The 17,057-nt window shown below is 43.5% G+C and overlaps 1 protein-coding gene across 1 annotated transcript; it reads left to right on the top strand.

Annotated features, from left to right (window-relative positions):
• The first annotated feature begins 390 nt into the window (after window positions 1-390).
• LOC148040807 (uncharacterized) lies at window positions 391-987 on the top strand. The gene is made up of 2 exons (XM_087686502.1): window positions 391-534; window positions 625-987. The coding sequence occupies exons 1-2, from the start codon at window positions 391-393 to the stop codon at window positions 985-987; spliced, it is 507 nt and encodes a 168-aa protein (XP_087542628.1).
• Window positions 988-17,057: the final 16,070 nt, after the last annotated feature.

Genomic DNA, 17,057 nt, shown 5'->3' with positions numbered 1-17,057 from the left:
GAGGCAGGTTCGGGGGTTTGGAAGAGCTGGAGGCAGAGGTACTGTAGCGACAAAGAAAGAAGAAGAAGAAGTGTTTTGAAAGAGGGATTTTTAAAGAAAGAAAGCGACGCGCGCGGTAGGTAAACGCAAAAAGCACGCGTGTAAAAGCGCGTGTAAAAGCGCAGCAGAATACATTGTACACGGGTCCATACACGCGATTTCACACAGTGCCTGTACACGTGACACAGAGACTGTTTATACTTTTTTTAAAAACTGATTGTTCTTGTGTATCCATTGTTTTGTGCATAGGATGTGTATGATTTCACTAAAAACTGATCCTACTTCTGTATTGGTTATTTTGGACATAGCATGTCATCATCCTCTTCAAGCAGTTCTGGTGAGGATGAGACAATGCGTCATCGTGATCGCGACGTGTGGCTGGCACAAAGGATCAAGTGTACGTGTAATCGATGTCAAGGGTGCATTGTACGAGCGCGTCGAATTACATTGAATCACATCTCGATGTATGGAGAATGGATTCAAACAGGTTTAGAGGTGAGAAGATGTGAATTGAAAGTATTAAAATAACTCATGGTGTGCAAATTAATGGAGCGCATTGTAATATATATACTGTGATTGAAGCAGGATGCAGTACCACACCCTAACATGGTGCCATACGCACGGCGAGAGCATGCAAAGCGTCGACGAGATGATGCTGGAGCTTCGGGATCTGTTGTCGGAGATGAGTGGGAAAGGGATGACAATAGCCCTACACCCCACGAAGTTGTGGAAGAGGAAGTGTTTGATGACATGGTGCGGAATCTTTTTAGGGATGATCGCAAAGGTGTGGACGACAATGATATGGAACAAGAGCATCTCTACAACGCTTCATCGACACCGGTTTTTGAAGGGTGCACATTCTCTATTTTACGTGCTTCACTTGAACTGCTCAATATACAAACAGTTTATGGATGGAGCAATGCAAGTCTTGACGCATTATTGAAGTAAGCATTGTAACTTGCAAATTTGAGTTAGTGGTTTTTGGTTTACAGTATAGGGTTTAGGGTTATGGGCTAATTGATGATATTGGATGTAGGCTATTATCAAACATGCTTCCAAAGGGGAATAGACTACCCACCTCAAGAGACAAAGCGAGGCGCTATGTGACATCTCTTGGAGGATTGGATTATGATCACATACATGCATGCGTCAATGATTGCATTCTCTTTCGTGGGACGCATAAGGAGGCTCGACAGTGTCCCACTTGTGGTGAAGCAAGGTATAGAACAGATGTGAAGAGTTTTGATGTACCTCGTAAAGTCTTGCGACACTTTCCTATAATTCCTCGCATCAAACACATGTTCAAGTGCAAATCCATAGCAGAGCTCATGTCATGGCATTCCTCGCATCGATCGGATGATGGCATGTGGAGAATTCGTGCAGACACTCCTGCTTGGAAGCATATTGAAGATGAGTGGCCCAGCTTTAAAACAGAGCCCAGAAACTTGAGACTTGGCCTAGGTATGGATGGAGTGAATCCGTTTGGTTTCAAGAGCACTGCATACAGCGTGTGGCCGGTTGTGTTGGTGAATTACAACCTTGCACCATCAATGGCGATCAAGAAGGGACATCTTATGTTATCCCTTCTGATTCCAGGGAAACATAAAGTCAAGCATATGGATGTTTATCTTGAACCGTTGATTGATGAGTTGGAGGAACTATGGAGAGGTGTTGCGGTAGTGGACATTAGTAGGCCTCCCTCCTCTCGACACTTCGACTTAAAAGCAGTGTTGATGTGGACAATGCATGACTTTCCAGGATACAGCGATTGTTCTGGTAAGAATTCTAACTACCTCCCGACTCTAATACTACTAGCTATATCAATTATAACTATTGACTTTATTATTCTAACTTTTTTTTTATTTTAACAGGTTTGAGGACATCGGGTAAACATGCATGTCCTATATGTGGCCCTTCATTGGTACATGAGTATGCTGATGGTTTGTGTAAGACCATATTCGATAATCATCATCGATTTCTCCCATCAGATCACCCTAAATATGCTCCTAGTAAGAGGAACATTCATCCACAGACACTTCGTGCAAAAGATTGGAAGCGTATTTGGGAGTCTTCAAATGTTCTTCCTCCAGATGGCATGAACAGGTACATCTCCATTGTTTTCAATCTTGTTTTGTGTAGTCTCTAAAGTTGGAATAAAGATGACAGTCTGCAATCCCTTGTGTAGGTACTCCATTTTTTTCCGGCTACCATATTGGACCCATCTCAAGATCAACCATCTTCTTGATCCCATGCACATCTTCAAGAATGTGGGATCTAGTATTTGGGAACATGTTATTGGTAAAAGAGACAATGTTAGCGTACGGGAGGACTTGCAGGTCGCAGGACGTATGCGTCAAGCTTGGCCACGAGAGGAGGGTGGGCACGTTCGTCTTCCGCCTGCTCCCTGGATTATATCAAAGAAGGAGGAGAAGCAGGTAAAGCAAGCCATCACCACTTTGCGTACTCCCACTGGATGCATGAGATCGTTGAAGGGAGCGTTTACAACCACTAAGAAAAGAGGGGTTGAGCAACTACATGGGTTGAAGTCCCACGATTGGCACAAGATGCTCCAAGTAAGTGTTTTCCAATTATTGTAGGTTGAAATTAAATTTTGTAATGCCCTAACCCAAATATACATGTGCTCTTATGTGCGCAGTTCATACTACCTACTAGCATCGACCATTGTGCAGACAGGAGTTTGAAAAGATGTATTTATAAGATGGGCGAGCTTGTGAGGTATGTAAATCCCATGTAAGATCACCCTTCATTATACCTTGCAAAATGAATGTGCATGAGGTATAACGTACTGTGCATTTATTTTTCAGATATGTTAGTTCCAAAGCAATTGATCCAGCCACATTGGATGATGCGCGTGTTATGGCAGTGGAGGTGGTTTGTATGGTAGAGGAGACTTTTCCGCGAACCATTCTCACAAGTCAACTACATCTCATTGTGCATTTAGTGGATGAAATTGCTTTATGTGGCACTGTGCATGCCTGTTGGATGTTCTTCCTAGAGCGCTTCATGAAGACCTTAAAAGACTTTGTGAGGCAAAGTGCAAGGCCCGAAGGAAGCATGGCTGAGGGTTGGTTGATACAAGAGTCTCTTGTATATATATCAGAATTTCTTGATCAGGTGGATAGCTCTTTGCCCCGACTATGGAGCAATGAAGAGGACTTGAGGATGACGTCTATTGTGCCTCAAGGAAAAGGACAGAGCAAAGTAATTGAGAGAACATTGATTGATGATCTTAATTTCACTTGCATCCTTAATAGTGATGTGATGAGCAGATGGGTTACAAGATACGAGGATGCAAAGACAAAAAGGCAAGCAGACAGAGCTCTCTTTCGGAGGCAACATGGCTCTCGTAAGGCGTACCCTAAGCATCTAGCAACACTTCCGAATGATATTCATGTTGATTGGTTGCATGAGGAAATGGAGAGAGCAGAGAGAGATGAGGGGCTGCATATCACGGCGGAAGAATGGGAGTATGCACGAGGATGCATGTTAAAGGTACATAGAACAAATGTAAATTTAGATTCTTTGTAAGTGATTGGCTTTTCATATTTATTCACATTAATTGCTTACATAGATATTGCTTATATTTTGGTCCAGTGCACTATGTTCAATGCTATATGGTGTGAAGGCAAGCATTTTCGAACACAAAGAATAGATGAAAAGAGGAATACACAAGATTGCGGTGTCATTAGTAGCTTTGAGGGAGCCAATGGAAAAATGGATGATTATTGTGGCACAATCCAAGACATATACAAACTTGACTTTCGCCGCTTCTTTGTGTATGTTTTGGATGTCAAATGGCAAATGAACGTGGTGGAAAAAGGGCCTAACGCAACGATAAAACGCCATGCAAGTGGCTATGTAACTATTGACTCTACAAAGTTTTGGCAAACAAAGAAAGATAGGCTCGTATTGCCACAACAATGTGAGCAGGTATGCATTTTTTTACAAATGTGTTTCATGTACATATATATCTAAGCTCGCGCACCCCTTGACTTTTGATATGCTAATTAATTAATGAATTATGTGTATTTGAGCAGGTTATCTATCTGCCAATGGTGCATGACAGTAAATGGTGGTATGTCATCCCTATTGCACCACGTTCCAAAGTAATGTATAATACATTCACTGATATGGAGCATATGGAGGATGTGGCAAGCCGCAAAGAAGATGATGTCGAACATGCCAATGTAGATGATCATGATAATGAGGATGAGCGTGCCATTTCTCATGATCATGAGGATGACCCTTCCATTGAGGATGATGGTGATGATGATGAGAATGATCAAGGCATCGGTACCATTATCAATGGGCAAAATAGCGATAGTAGAATAAATTTAATCGTAGCCTTACAAATTGATCAAATGGATATTGATGTTGATCGTTTGGCAAGGATGGATCTTATTGAAGATGAGATCGAACCCTAACCAATCCATCACTGTATTGTTCCAAATTCATGACATTTCTATTGTATACTTTGTCTTTCAATAACCATATGAAGATATATTTTTCAATATATTACGTTGTTGTAAGTGCATGTAGTAGGATTTTGTAATGGTTTGTAAACACTGCAATGCACAATGACATTTTTAAAACTTAATGGTTTTCTGTTTTAAAAAGAAATGGATTTCTGTAGTTAGGCTCTGTGTCGCATGTAACAGAGCGTGTATTATGACAGACTTAACGCGCAAATACACGCGCCCTCACATGCAATTATACACGCGCCTGATAGTGCTGTAACTATACACGACCATACACGCGCTCGTAACTTGGCGCATATACACGCGCTGTTACATGCATGTATACACGCGCCCAATATTGCTGTAAGTATAAACGACCATACACGCGCCCGTAACTTTTCGCGTGTAATGGACGCGTGTATGGCGGCATTGTGCTGTAGTGATAGTAACCTGACCTGAGATCAATTTTGGAGAAGATCTTTGCACCTTGAAGGCGATCAAGAAGCTCATCTATTCTAGGAATAGGATACTTATTCTTGACTGTTGATTGATTCAGCCCACGGTAATCAATAGATAGTCGAAGTGTCCCATCTTTCTTTTTCTGGAATAGTACTGGAGCCCCCCATGGTGAGTTGCTAGGCCGGATGTAACCCTGATCTAACAGTTGCTTGATTTGTTCATTCAACTCAATAGCTTCTGGTATGGACATTCTATAAGGTCTCTTTGCAATTGGCGCAGCTCCAGGCATTAGCCTTATTTCATGATCAACTTCTCTTGGAGGTGGAAGTTCAGTTAATTCCTCAGGGAATACGTCAGCGTATTCCTTTAGCCAAGAGGGTCCCTCATGAAACTCTTGCCTTTGATCTAATTTGTTGAGTTTGATCAGGTAAACAGGTAATCCTTTTCTAACCCCTTTTATGATCCACGATACTTTGGCTAACTGGATTCTTGGCACTCCTGCCTCACCTTGAGTTGTAACAAACTCTCTTTCAGAGTTTCGAAAGGAAACTTGACCCTTTCCACAGTGGATGTGAGCGTCATTAGGCTTAAGCCAATCCATCCCAAGTAGACACTCATGGATACCTAAATTCATGACTCTAAATTTGACTGAGGTTTTCTTTCCTCCCAGGTGGAACTCCTCCTTAGCAGTTTGCCTGGTACAAGTTACCTCACGACCGTTTGCCAATTCCAAAAGTAGGGTAGGAGCTTCTACTGTGACTATTCCTAATCTTTTAGCACACGCTGGTGAGATAAAGGAATGTGTACTGCCACAATCAATCAAGGTTTTGAAACCTTTACCTTGATAGTCCGACGGTGTTTGAATCACCGAGAACTGGCGATTCGGCCCCTTCTTGTGTAAAGCGGCATGGACTGTCGCTCTTTCGAATTCCGCTTCCATAGTCGGATCTTCCTCTTCTTCTGCTTCACATCTTTGCCTATTGGAAATGTAGGCAGTTCTCCCTCTTCCACGGGTGGCGGCTCCTTGACCGCGGCCCGCACCTTGACGGTGACCCTCGCTGAGCTTGGGACATTGCCTTTTGAAGTGACCGAGTTCGTTGCAGTGGAAACATCGGAGGTTTCGGCCATTACTGTGAGTAGGAACAAAGTTATTGACGTTATTTGTCCTTGCTTTCTTCCTTTGTCCCTAATTGTGGCCTTGAACTCTCTTAACTTGGGGTCTGAATGCTCCTCTATTCGGGTCGCTATAAGACCAATTCTTAATACCCCTTGGTTTAGCTTGCACTTCCTGAATTATAGGTGCCGCTCGAATGAGTGCATCCTGAAGATCTCATGGTCGCATAGATTCGAGACGAGTATTTACAGGTGGATTTAAGCCCGCGCAAAATTTGGACACCTGCTGCGTCGTGTCCATTTGTGGCGCATACTTTAAGAGTGAGACAAATTTAGAGTAGTATGCGTCAAGGGTGAGTCCTAACTGTTTTAGCTCATAGAACTCATTCATTTTCTGTGTACGATATGCAGGTGGCAAATATCTCCCATGCACGGCTTGCTTTAACTTCTTCCAGGTAATAGACCCCTCTGAAGTCCCTTGATCCCTGCACCATTGTTTCCACCATAATCTAGCTTCACCGGTGAGTTTTAATTTGGCGAGCATGGCTTGATTGGTGGGAGCAGTACTAGCTGCTTCGAAGTAATCCTCCATAGATTCAATCCAAATTTCAGCATCAGACTGGACGAAATTGCCTTTCCCGTCAAACTCGGGTGGCTTTATCTGCTTGAGGAGGAACTTCTTCTCCTGGATCACAGCAGTACTTGATGTAGGGGGCGAATTTGGAACCTGTACCTGGGGTTGTGCCTGAGTAAAAGTTTTCTTAACATTATTGTATGATAATTGACATTAGCTTATCTTTAGTTCAGCTATCTCGTAAATCATGAAGCTACTTAACTTTTCGTAACAACCCTGATGCACAATCGGGTATTGATAAAGGAAGTCCTTATTTATATTTACATGGGCGTAGCCTTATACAACATCTCGTGTGATGATAATCCAATCATTACATTTAGTTTGGGGAGAACAACATTGTATTGGATTTGTCTACAGGAACTGTGTAATAGTAGGGTTTTGGGTCATGGATCTTTAGGAATCGATAATTCATCGGAAGTTCAGGATATCCTTTCCGCTGGAATCCATACTTCCCATGGCGGCCCAACACCTTAATCCTGTCAGCTAGGATTACACGGGTTACTTCCTCATATACATATGAGTTCAATTCAACCCTCCGACCTTGAATATACAAAGTCGAATTTATGTGAGCTTCCACAAAAATGAACAGCTTCACGACTTCAAATCTTCCAACCACTTGATCCTCTTTAGGTTGGTTTGTAGATAAGCGAACCAGTGGGCAGCTATGTAGTAGATTCCTGAAGACCCAGTCCATCTTCGTTCTATATATAAAGGTGATGGATTATAAATCTGCTCCAGGATGTTCATCATTTCAACTCTCTGCCTATAATGCGGAGAATGCATTGCAGTCATAAACATGATTCGGAACACCAAAAACTTGTTCCACGCTTCATAGTTCTGCAAGACAGTATTGAAGATGAGGAAATGTTTGGACAGCAACAATTTCTTTACCTCATTTTATTGAGATCACACGAAAACAATTCTGTTGTTGGTCGGCTCTGATACCAACTGTAACGTGTCCCCTAGAATCATCCCGGACACGTCTTAGCAGTCCATCGGAAAGGATGTCTAGAAAGCTCCGCCCGGCACTCCCATGGAATGTTACGGGACTTGCGATCCAGGTCTTCCCGCGTCTACCACGTAGCGGAAGTATCCTGGCCGTTCCCACTTAGGATCGACCTGAATTTGGGTTTTCCCGTTTGGTCATTAGCTAGCAGCAACTAGCGTCAGACCCGAGAGAACTACTTTACGCAGAAGCGCCAGGTCCGAAGCGGATTCACGCTGCACTTGGTTCAAGGAGAATGGGAAACGAGAGGGATGCAAGGCTCAACCTCTCTACCATAAGGCATAGTCCCATTCCATTCCCCTAAAACAGCGTAAATTGGGTAAGAGGTACCTCTAGGTCATCATTCTCGTTATTCGCTTTGCTGACGATGATCATCCTGTTGTTTTTCAAGATTTTTGAGAAAAGTTCCCGGCTAACGGGGACCACCCATCCATAGGATGGACCCATGGTCCATCCTCCGCACTTTCCTCGGTTGTTTTAGTTATGTAATTACCTAACACATTAATTTGACATATAACAAACAGCTCCCTTGATTAATCCCGTTAAGCACTGGTTCCTTCACGTAATCTTATCACGTGACATAGAAAAACAATATCAAACAACTTCTTTATTATCATATCATCATTTATCTTTGAAATACAAGGAGTTCCGCCCGTAGGCTTGTCTATAATCCGCCCGAAGGCTTATCCAGTAATCCGCTAGGGATCACTATTCCAAGCTTCTGCCCGTAGACTAGTATGCGGGCCTCGAGATCCAATCCCGAGTCACGTTAGTCTCTTGTGCAGGACCCGGAAGGCGAGGGATTTACGGCCAGAGCCCCCCCTGGCACCCAAGCGTCCTCCTGCTCCAAGTAGAGCTCAACGGAAAGACCTCTCGCGGCAGGTTCGGTCCACGTTCCCGGCGCGGTCAACAACCCCCTTGGTTAGGGTCAGGCAGGCAGTTGGGGGTAACTGAAGCTGCCCCTCCCTTCAGGCCTTCAACCTGAAGCATTTATATATCTTTTCATCCTTTAGTTCCTTGAACAAACAATGCAAACAGCGCTTTCTAAACTGTTACAAGCACAATCAATTCCAGTGGTCGTTTAGTTGGCAAACTGTTAAGGAGTGACTCCTTCTCTCCGAATGCATCCCGCATTCGATCCGGAATCAATTGCAACTTGGCAAGATTCCTATGGTCCTTGGGTTAGGGTCATACCCTGTTAACCCAACTTAACCAATACCTTAGGTTTTATTAATAGTAAATCCCGGCGGCCATGTAGCTTTAATTTATTGATTAATCATTTGCGTCCGAGCAATTACCTAACTTCCCTTAACTTGGCAAATTTTCCCTAATGAGGGCGATGTAACAGGATGACTAACCATCCCCTTGCAAGTTAAACTTGCACAAGAACCTGCCAACCTCATTCCAAGGATTGGCAAAACTTTCTTGTGATCGAACCACAAGGCTATGCGACGTTGCAACTTGCTGCACAAGTGTCGCCTCCATTCCAAGAGATCATTTCACTTTTGAATGGTGTTTTCTGGTCAAGAATTATGATTAGACTCGAAGTAGGGTTTAGGGTGTCTTCTCACTCACCCAATCCTAATTGTACTAGACCGACAACGTTCGGTCCTAGGGATTCCAACTCAAACCAAGTTCTAGCACTAGGTCGAATGATCCTTAGGGTAGAAACCCTAGATCATTATTTGTGTGCGTGTCCCATTGGCTCAATTTCTCCGGGAAGGTGGGTAGGACCTTTGGGTTTGAGGACTTCGACTTGGTGTCCAATTACGTTACTTGGCCACATCTCTAACATGGCAAGCCCTAGCTAGTACTTGAGGATTTTATTGAATCGGCCAACTATGCCTATACAAAACCCTAGCAGTCGTGATACTACGAATGACTTGGGTAAATTGACCTACTTGTCTTTGACAAGGACAATTCTTTCCTAGAGATGATATACTTTATCTAAAGTAGGAAAATAGTTGCAAAATGCTACAATACATGTAAACCTGTTAATACATTACTTTCACATGCCATAAGATCCGCAGTAGTCCTATCCCTTCCTTTTAGTTAAAGTCAAAAGGCAAGATAATTTGAAGAGTAATCTACATAGGGCTTACTAGGATTTAGGTCAAGGGATAACACCTACAACCTTGTGTCTAAGTATTTGCATTTCATGCTTTTATAAGCCATGCAATCATTCCTAAATGTTACATGATGAAATGAAGTTTGCGAAAGTAAAAGTGCGACCCTTAGATACAACAACATCGTGAGTGAAGTTCATGCAATACTAAGGCAAGAGTCGATTTAATCTATTTGCAAGCATCATCCTCCATGCCATTTATAAGATCGGGGTTCTTTATCATGCCGTGAAACAGAAGTTAATAAATCCCTCACGCGAATCATAATGAAGGGAGTTATTGACTAAATGCAAAAAAAATACTCCTTTCCTACATGACCAATGCACTTTAACAATAATCCTAGGCCATATGTGGCTTCCACTTTGAAGATGCATGACGAGACAATTGCAACTAAGTTCACAAGGAGAATAAGTGCTATTCATTCATAACTTTGTAGATGCATGATATGCACGGATCCTTTATCTATAATTTATCGAATGTACTATTATCACTACCCATGAATTAATGATAACGTAGAATGAATTTCCCTATGGAGTTAAGCGTATTTAAAACATCTCTTCATGTGGAAATATATTTACGGAACCTGGATTTGTGGATCCGCGGTGATATCCACGTGTAAGTCCGGGGAAGAACCTCCCGCAGGTGCGCCTTGCGTCTTCTTGGGAGCCATCGTTAGCGTGCTTACGGACTTCCGGTTTGCCTTTACCCTTACTCGTTCGGTGAGTCTTCTCCAACTGTTGCGAGCGCTTCAAACTTGTACGCCGGAGATCCCTTCCAAAGTGCGGATCCTTGAGAGTACCGGCTTGCAGTTTTCAAGGCTTATTGGAGACCTTGTGGGATTGGAGCTTTGATTGTGGAGATGGCCCTTTTACGAGAGAGCTATGGGAATGGAACTTTATGAGGACTTGCGGGAATTGGGGTTTTCACAAGCATGCATGTGGGATTGAAGCTTCTTTGTGGAAAGGGTTTCTTGCGAATGGGCTTGTGGGAATGGAGGCTTTATGAGCTTCTTCTTCTTCTTTTAAAAAAAATCCCGGGACTAGGAATGGACTTATGGGTGCCTCACAGGAATGGGGGTTAAGGAAGCCCCCTTAGAAGCTTTTTAAAAGAAGCTTCTAAGATGCTTCTAGCTAAGGACTAATCCGAAGTCGAAGAGGGAGGGGGTAATAATGAAGTGGATAGTCGACGACGAATGGGAGTTGACTTGATGGCGGTGACGTGGAGCCCAACGTCAACACGCAGCAATGGTGGCAACCGGGAGCATATGCTGCAGCACAAGAAGGAGCCCCTTGTCCTCTACTGTAAGGTAGATTTTGATGGTGTGGAGCTGGCGGACTGGATTGGTGGCGATAGCCGGCGGACTGAACTGGTGGCGAAATGCATTGGCGAGGTCAGCAATCTTTCCCCCCCTCTCCACGACCGTGGAGCTGCAGCGGCGACGTTCTCCCCTTCCTCAGCGCGGCAGCCTTCACAGCACGGTCCTTCTTCCCTTCGACAGCTTCCTCTCGGCTCCTCCTTCATCGGCAGCCCCCCTTCACCGTCGCCTCCCATACCACTTAAATAAGTGAGGGGGAGGGTCCTCCCTCACGTCCCACGCGGCATCATGCATGCCTACATTCCCTTACGAGCTCCAATTCGAAGCTAAGTCATAGCAGCTCCCCTCTCTCTCCTCCAGCACGATCTTTGGCTGGATTTGTTTTTATAACCATAAATCAAAAATTTCATTTTGATTTCTTTCCAAGAGGGGGTTCACACAAGCATAAGCGGGTTTCCTTGACTTTGGTCTTGTTCATGCCAATGGAGAATGTACAATTTCATTGTCCAAATATTCAATGCCGTCATTCCCTTGCATGAGTATCATACGGGTTGGAAATGTTTACAACGGAAATATTACAATCCAAAGAAGAGAGGCGGCTTACCCTTGAGAGTAGTTTGTGAGGTAGCGATGCAGATACAGATTATGCGAGAGTTTCATGAGAGTTCATGGGTTGGTCATAGAGGTGTGTGGGCTACCTATGATAAAATCAAAGAAAGATACTGGTGGAAAGGGATGTATAAAGATATTTCCCACTTTGTGGAGACTTGCAGGGATTGCCAGCTTTACTTTTTAGTACGGCATCGTGATGAGTTGCATCCGACCTATTCACTATGTATGCATTATAAGTGGGTGGTAGACTTGGTTACGTTGCCAGTGGGACTTTGGCAGATGAGATATCTTGTCTTGGCTAGGGAGGATCTTACAAACTATGTTGAAGGCAAATCTTTGCGGACGAAGACCACCACTACAGTATGTAAATTCTTGTTGGAAGAAATATTTTACAGGTATGGATGTATAGGCAAGATTACAGCTGATCGTGGAGAGCTAGATGCAGATGAAGCTAGAGAATTTTTCTCATGGCTTGGGATTAAGTTGGCTCTTACTACTGCCTATAATCCAGAGGGAAATGGCAAGAGCGAAAGAGGACATCCGCCGATAGTTAAAGCATTGGAAAAAGCTTGTAGAGGTCGGATTGGAGATTGGTCGAGATTACTACCTTTTACATTGTGGGCAGACCGCTCTACACATAGCGTGACTACTGGATATATGCCTGCAGAGTTGATGTATGGCAAAAACCTGTCATGCCTACAGAAATCTGTGCTCTTAAGTGGAGTGTTCTTCCATGGCATGAGAATTTATCAAGGGAGGAGCTTCTAGCTCTTCGGATTCGTCAATTAGAGAGAAGGACAAAAGATGTGCAGCTAGCAGTTGATCGTTTGAAGGCAGCCCGACTCAAAAATAAGGATAGGTTTGATTTGAGGCATCGCTTGAGGCCTAGAGCTATAAAAGAAGGAGATTGGGTTCTAGTCTACGACAGTAGTCTAGAGAATCAGCATAGTAGCATGAGAAAAATGATTCAAACATGGTTTGGACCGTATGAGGTGAAACAGGTTTTTGACAATGGTACCTATGAGTTGGCTGAATTAGATGGAATAGTATTGAGGGTGCCCATTTTTGGAAAACGGGTCAAGATTTTCAAGAGAAGAGAAGATGAAGAATATTCACTTGAAGCATTGGCAGAAGAAGAGCATGTAGAAGAAAGTCAAGCAGAAGAAACAGAGAATATGGATGATGAAGCTGATGGAGAAACAGGTCTACTAGAAACCGATGAAGGACTCGACCTGTTTGTGGACTTGAATGATCCTGGATAGTTGGCTCATCCGGAGGATGCGTAGGTTTAGAGGGGGTGGATGTCGTGCTGCTGTGCATCCGAGCCATAAACACCTCCTTATTTTTTTGTTGTGCATTTGTGTTATTTTTCTGCGTGTGATTCATTGTGTGTGATTGATGCATTACGATAATCTGTCCTTTCAGTACCCGCATCCAATGTATATATTCCGCTAGTGTGTGTGTGTATTTCTATTTGGATGCATGATGTGTGTGTGTTAGAGAAATATGAAAAACTGATGCCAAAGGACATTATCAAGCTGATAATTTCAATGATGATCTGTAAGAAAAGTGCAGGGAATTGTGGAATCAAAGGAAGCTTTGTGGAAGCTGATCATCTAAGTTCAATAATTCCCATGAAATAGAGTTGAAGGAAGTCTCTCAAAAGCTGCTTAAGCGAGTAAAGGAATCCTTCAAAGGGGCTATTGACAACACTAATGAAGCACCGAGAGAGCATTTTTCCACCCAGTCCTTAAGGCCGAAGTCAAAGTTTGTGTGCAGATCACCCATCACAAAGCTGTCTGTTAATGGGGCAATTGATGACTCCAAAGATATCCTAAGTCAGTCCTCAAGGCCAAAATCAAAGTTTGTGCGTAGATCTCCTGTTGGTGTAAAGAAACTAGAGTTATTCTTGTCAAAGAGGAGTTTTTTTTTCACTCAGCTAAAAGAGGAGAAGGGGAGACTAATTCAGACTAGTACGTCTGACAATGGAAAAGCAGGTGGAGGTGGTATTGCAAGAGTGGAAGGGATGGAGCCAGGAAAAACAGCAGAAGCAGCTTCATCATCCACAAAAGCAGTGCCATCACCAGCAACCAGACAATGCCGCATGGCTCCTTAACCTGTCTGTAACAGCTCTCGCTGCCGCGGGCCTCGTCCTCTTTGGGCACTGGTTCAGCTCCAAGCAAGATTGACAAACTAGAGGAGGAGGTATCATGCTTTCTTGCTTCAATGTCACAAGATACTGCAAGTGTGGAGAAAAAGAAGGAACATGATTGCTTGCTTGATCGAGTGGTCGAAATATAGCTTGAGGTTGATGCTGTAAAGGTAGATGAAATTGTTCGCCCCCATAGGAAGATTCAAACAAATCGTATCCAAGATATGATTGTGAAATTGGACGAAGTAAGGGGTACTTTGGAATCTAATATGGGAGCTGGCTGCTGAATTTTTCAGAGGGAAAAAGCGAGAAGAAAACAGGTTGTCAGGGTTGATGTCTTCGAGGAGAACAGGGCTTCCGCAGACATGGACATGAAACAGAAAAGCCATCGAGTAGACAAAATAACTTTTTGATATGGAGGACTGTTCTTAATCCACATACAAAAGAATTTGTGCCGACTTCAATTAGATCTATTTCTTCTGCTGTTGATTAAAATGCTGAAGAGGCTGCTTCAGAACATTCAAAGGTCTCAGTTGATATCATCTGCACTGTCATCGTCTCCAACGATTGATCTATCGCTTCTTCTTCGTGAACCTGCAGATCTCCATTCCCAAGATTGCAGATAAGCTACGTTACAGGAATTCTGTTCCAGGATTTCTAGTGCTATTTCAACAAGCTTGTCTTTCTATCGTGATTAATTGATCAAACCTCGTCAAAACTGAATTCAATTAGAAAGGGCATCTGTTGGTCAGGATTGTAGTGAAGGTCTATCATCAACAGAGGTAGCGTTGACTTTTATTATGGCCGAATAACAAGAAAAGATAGAATTCAGCACATTACTAAAGAATTTGGAAAGTTAGCTAACTATCTCAACTCTGCTGTTGATGGAGTGGTGACATTGGAATGTACCTCTACAGTTTCCCACCTATGCCACAACAAGTTGCAGAATTATCTGTAACGTGTCCACTAGAATCATCCAGGACACGTCTTAGTAGTCCATCGGAATGTCTAGAAAGCTCCGCCCGGCACTCCCATGGAATATTATGGGATTTGCGATCTAGGTCTTCCCGCGTCTGCCACGTAGTGGAAGTATCCTGGCCGTTCCCACTTAGGATCGACCGGAATTAGGGTTATCCTGATTGGTCATTATCTAACAGCAACTAGCATCGGACCCAAGGGTACTACTTTACGCAGAAACGCCAGATTCAAAGCGGATTTACGCTGCACTTGGTTCAAGGAGAATGGGAAATGAGGGGGATGCAAAGCTCAACCTCTCTGTCATAAGGCATAGTCCCATTCCGTTCCCCTAAAACAGCGTAAATCTGTTAAGACATAACTCTAGGTTATTGAATAATAGGAAATAGGGTAAGGGTGTCTTCATATCTAATCAATTCCTGATTGCACTATAATGTTCATGAAAACTACCTCTTAGGGAAAATGATATAACATTTTCTTTTAATGAATAAATGGAACTTTTTTTTCCTTATCCCCCCTAGCCCCGATGGTCGTGCTGGAGGGGGGGAGAGGGAAATAGAATGACCAGCAAAGCTCCTTGCTAGAGCTTCCTCATCTCTGATCGCTATGGAGTCGACAAGTAGGGAGGGAGGATCCCCCTCCCCTCCCCTATTTAAATCAAGGGGGACGTCGTGAGGAGGGAGGGTCCACCCGCTGTGAAGGAGACGAACGAAGAGAGAAGAAGGACTCTGGTGCTGCCATCACCGTGCTGAGCAGAGAGTGGAGATTCTGTGAATGGCCGTGTAGGAGGGTGGGGAAATAACTGTCGTGAGGAAGAAAGAGGAGGCTGATGGCATTGCAGAGATCGTCGTGAGGAGGGGAGGACCACCACTGTGCCGCCTCGCTGGCCGAAAGGAGGAGAAAATTTGCCGTTGCTGCCGCCATATACTAGGCCATCGATTCGCCCTGCCGTCACGACATGGAGAAAAGTTGAGAGATCCTACAAATATTGGCCATGAATTTATAGCTGAAACTCTTACAGAATTGAAGATTGGAAATGATGATTTCTTGCTTCCAGTGGAAAAAGAATGTTTGAGAGAGATGCTTGGACGACATCGTAAGGCATTTGCTTTCTTTCCTCATGAAATTGGCTGCATTAGTCCCGAATTGGTTGCGCCTATGGTCATCTTCACCATTCCTCATGTGGCATGGAATATACGTCCTATACCTCTGCCTGGAGCACACTTGCCAAAGCTGATAGAGTTTCTGAATGAGAAGATTAAGATGGGGATTTTGGAACCCTCTTCTACGCCCTATTCTAACAGGTGGTTTACTGTTCCAAAGAAGAATGGAACCTTGAGATTGATTCAGGATATGCAGCCTGTGAATAGAGTGACAATCAGGAATGTGGGAACATGACTTGTTGTGGATGAGTTTGCCAAGGCTTTTGCAGGACGAGCCATCTATTCCCTAGGTGACTTGTATTCTGGTTATGACCAGTTTCAGCTTGCCTTGGAAAGCAGGGATATAACCACTATGCGGACACCTATTGGTCTTGTGAGGATGTGTACCTTCCCTCAAGGTGCCACCAACTCAGTTGCTCATATGATGAACGCTATGCATAAAGTTCTGCGAGACTATATTCCGCAGTATACCATGCCTTTCTTAGATGATGTGCCTATTAAAGGCTATGCAGAAGAAGAAAAGAATGAGAGTCTTGATTTGCGAGGATGTAGACAGTTTGTGGCTGAACACTTGGTTGCTTGTGAGCAAATATTGACACGATTAGAGGAGGTGAATTTGACTCTTTCAAGGCTGAAATCTTTCTTTGGTGTTAATGAAGTCATCATAGTTGGGCATATGGTTGGTTATTATGGCAGGAAGCCTTCACCTACAAAGGTAGATGCCATAAGCAAGATTCCAGATTATTGCTCGACTACTTCAGAGCTGCGGAGATTTGTGGGAGCTTGTGTATTTTACATGATTTGGATTCCTCATTTTACTCACATAGCAGATTTTCTCTATCAGCTGCTTCGAAAGAGACAGAAGTTTCATTGGGATGAGAAGCATTCGAAAGCCATGTGTAAACTCAAGAAGCTGTTGTAGTCAGCTCCTACTCTTCGCAAGGCAGGTTATCAGTGTGGACGGCCAATCATGTTGACAATTGATACC

The sequence above is a fragment of the Lygodium microphyllum genome, chromosome 1, assembly GCF_053477565.2.
Source record: "Lygodium microphyllum isolate KBCC chromosome 1, Lygodium_microphyllum_v1.1.10, whole genome shotgun sequence".
NCBI classification, from domain to species: Eukaryota; Viridiplantae; Streptophyta; class Polypodiopsida; order Schizaeales; family Lygodiaceae; genus Lygodium; species Lygodium microphyllum.
This window is presented reverse-complemented; position numbering and strand designations above follow the sequence as displayed.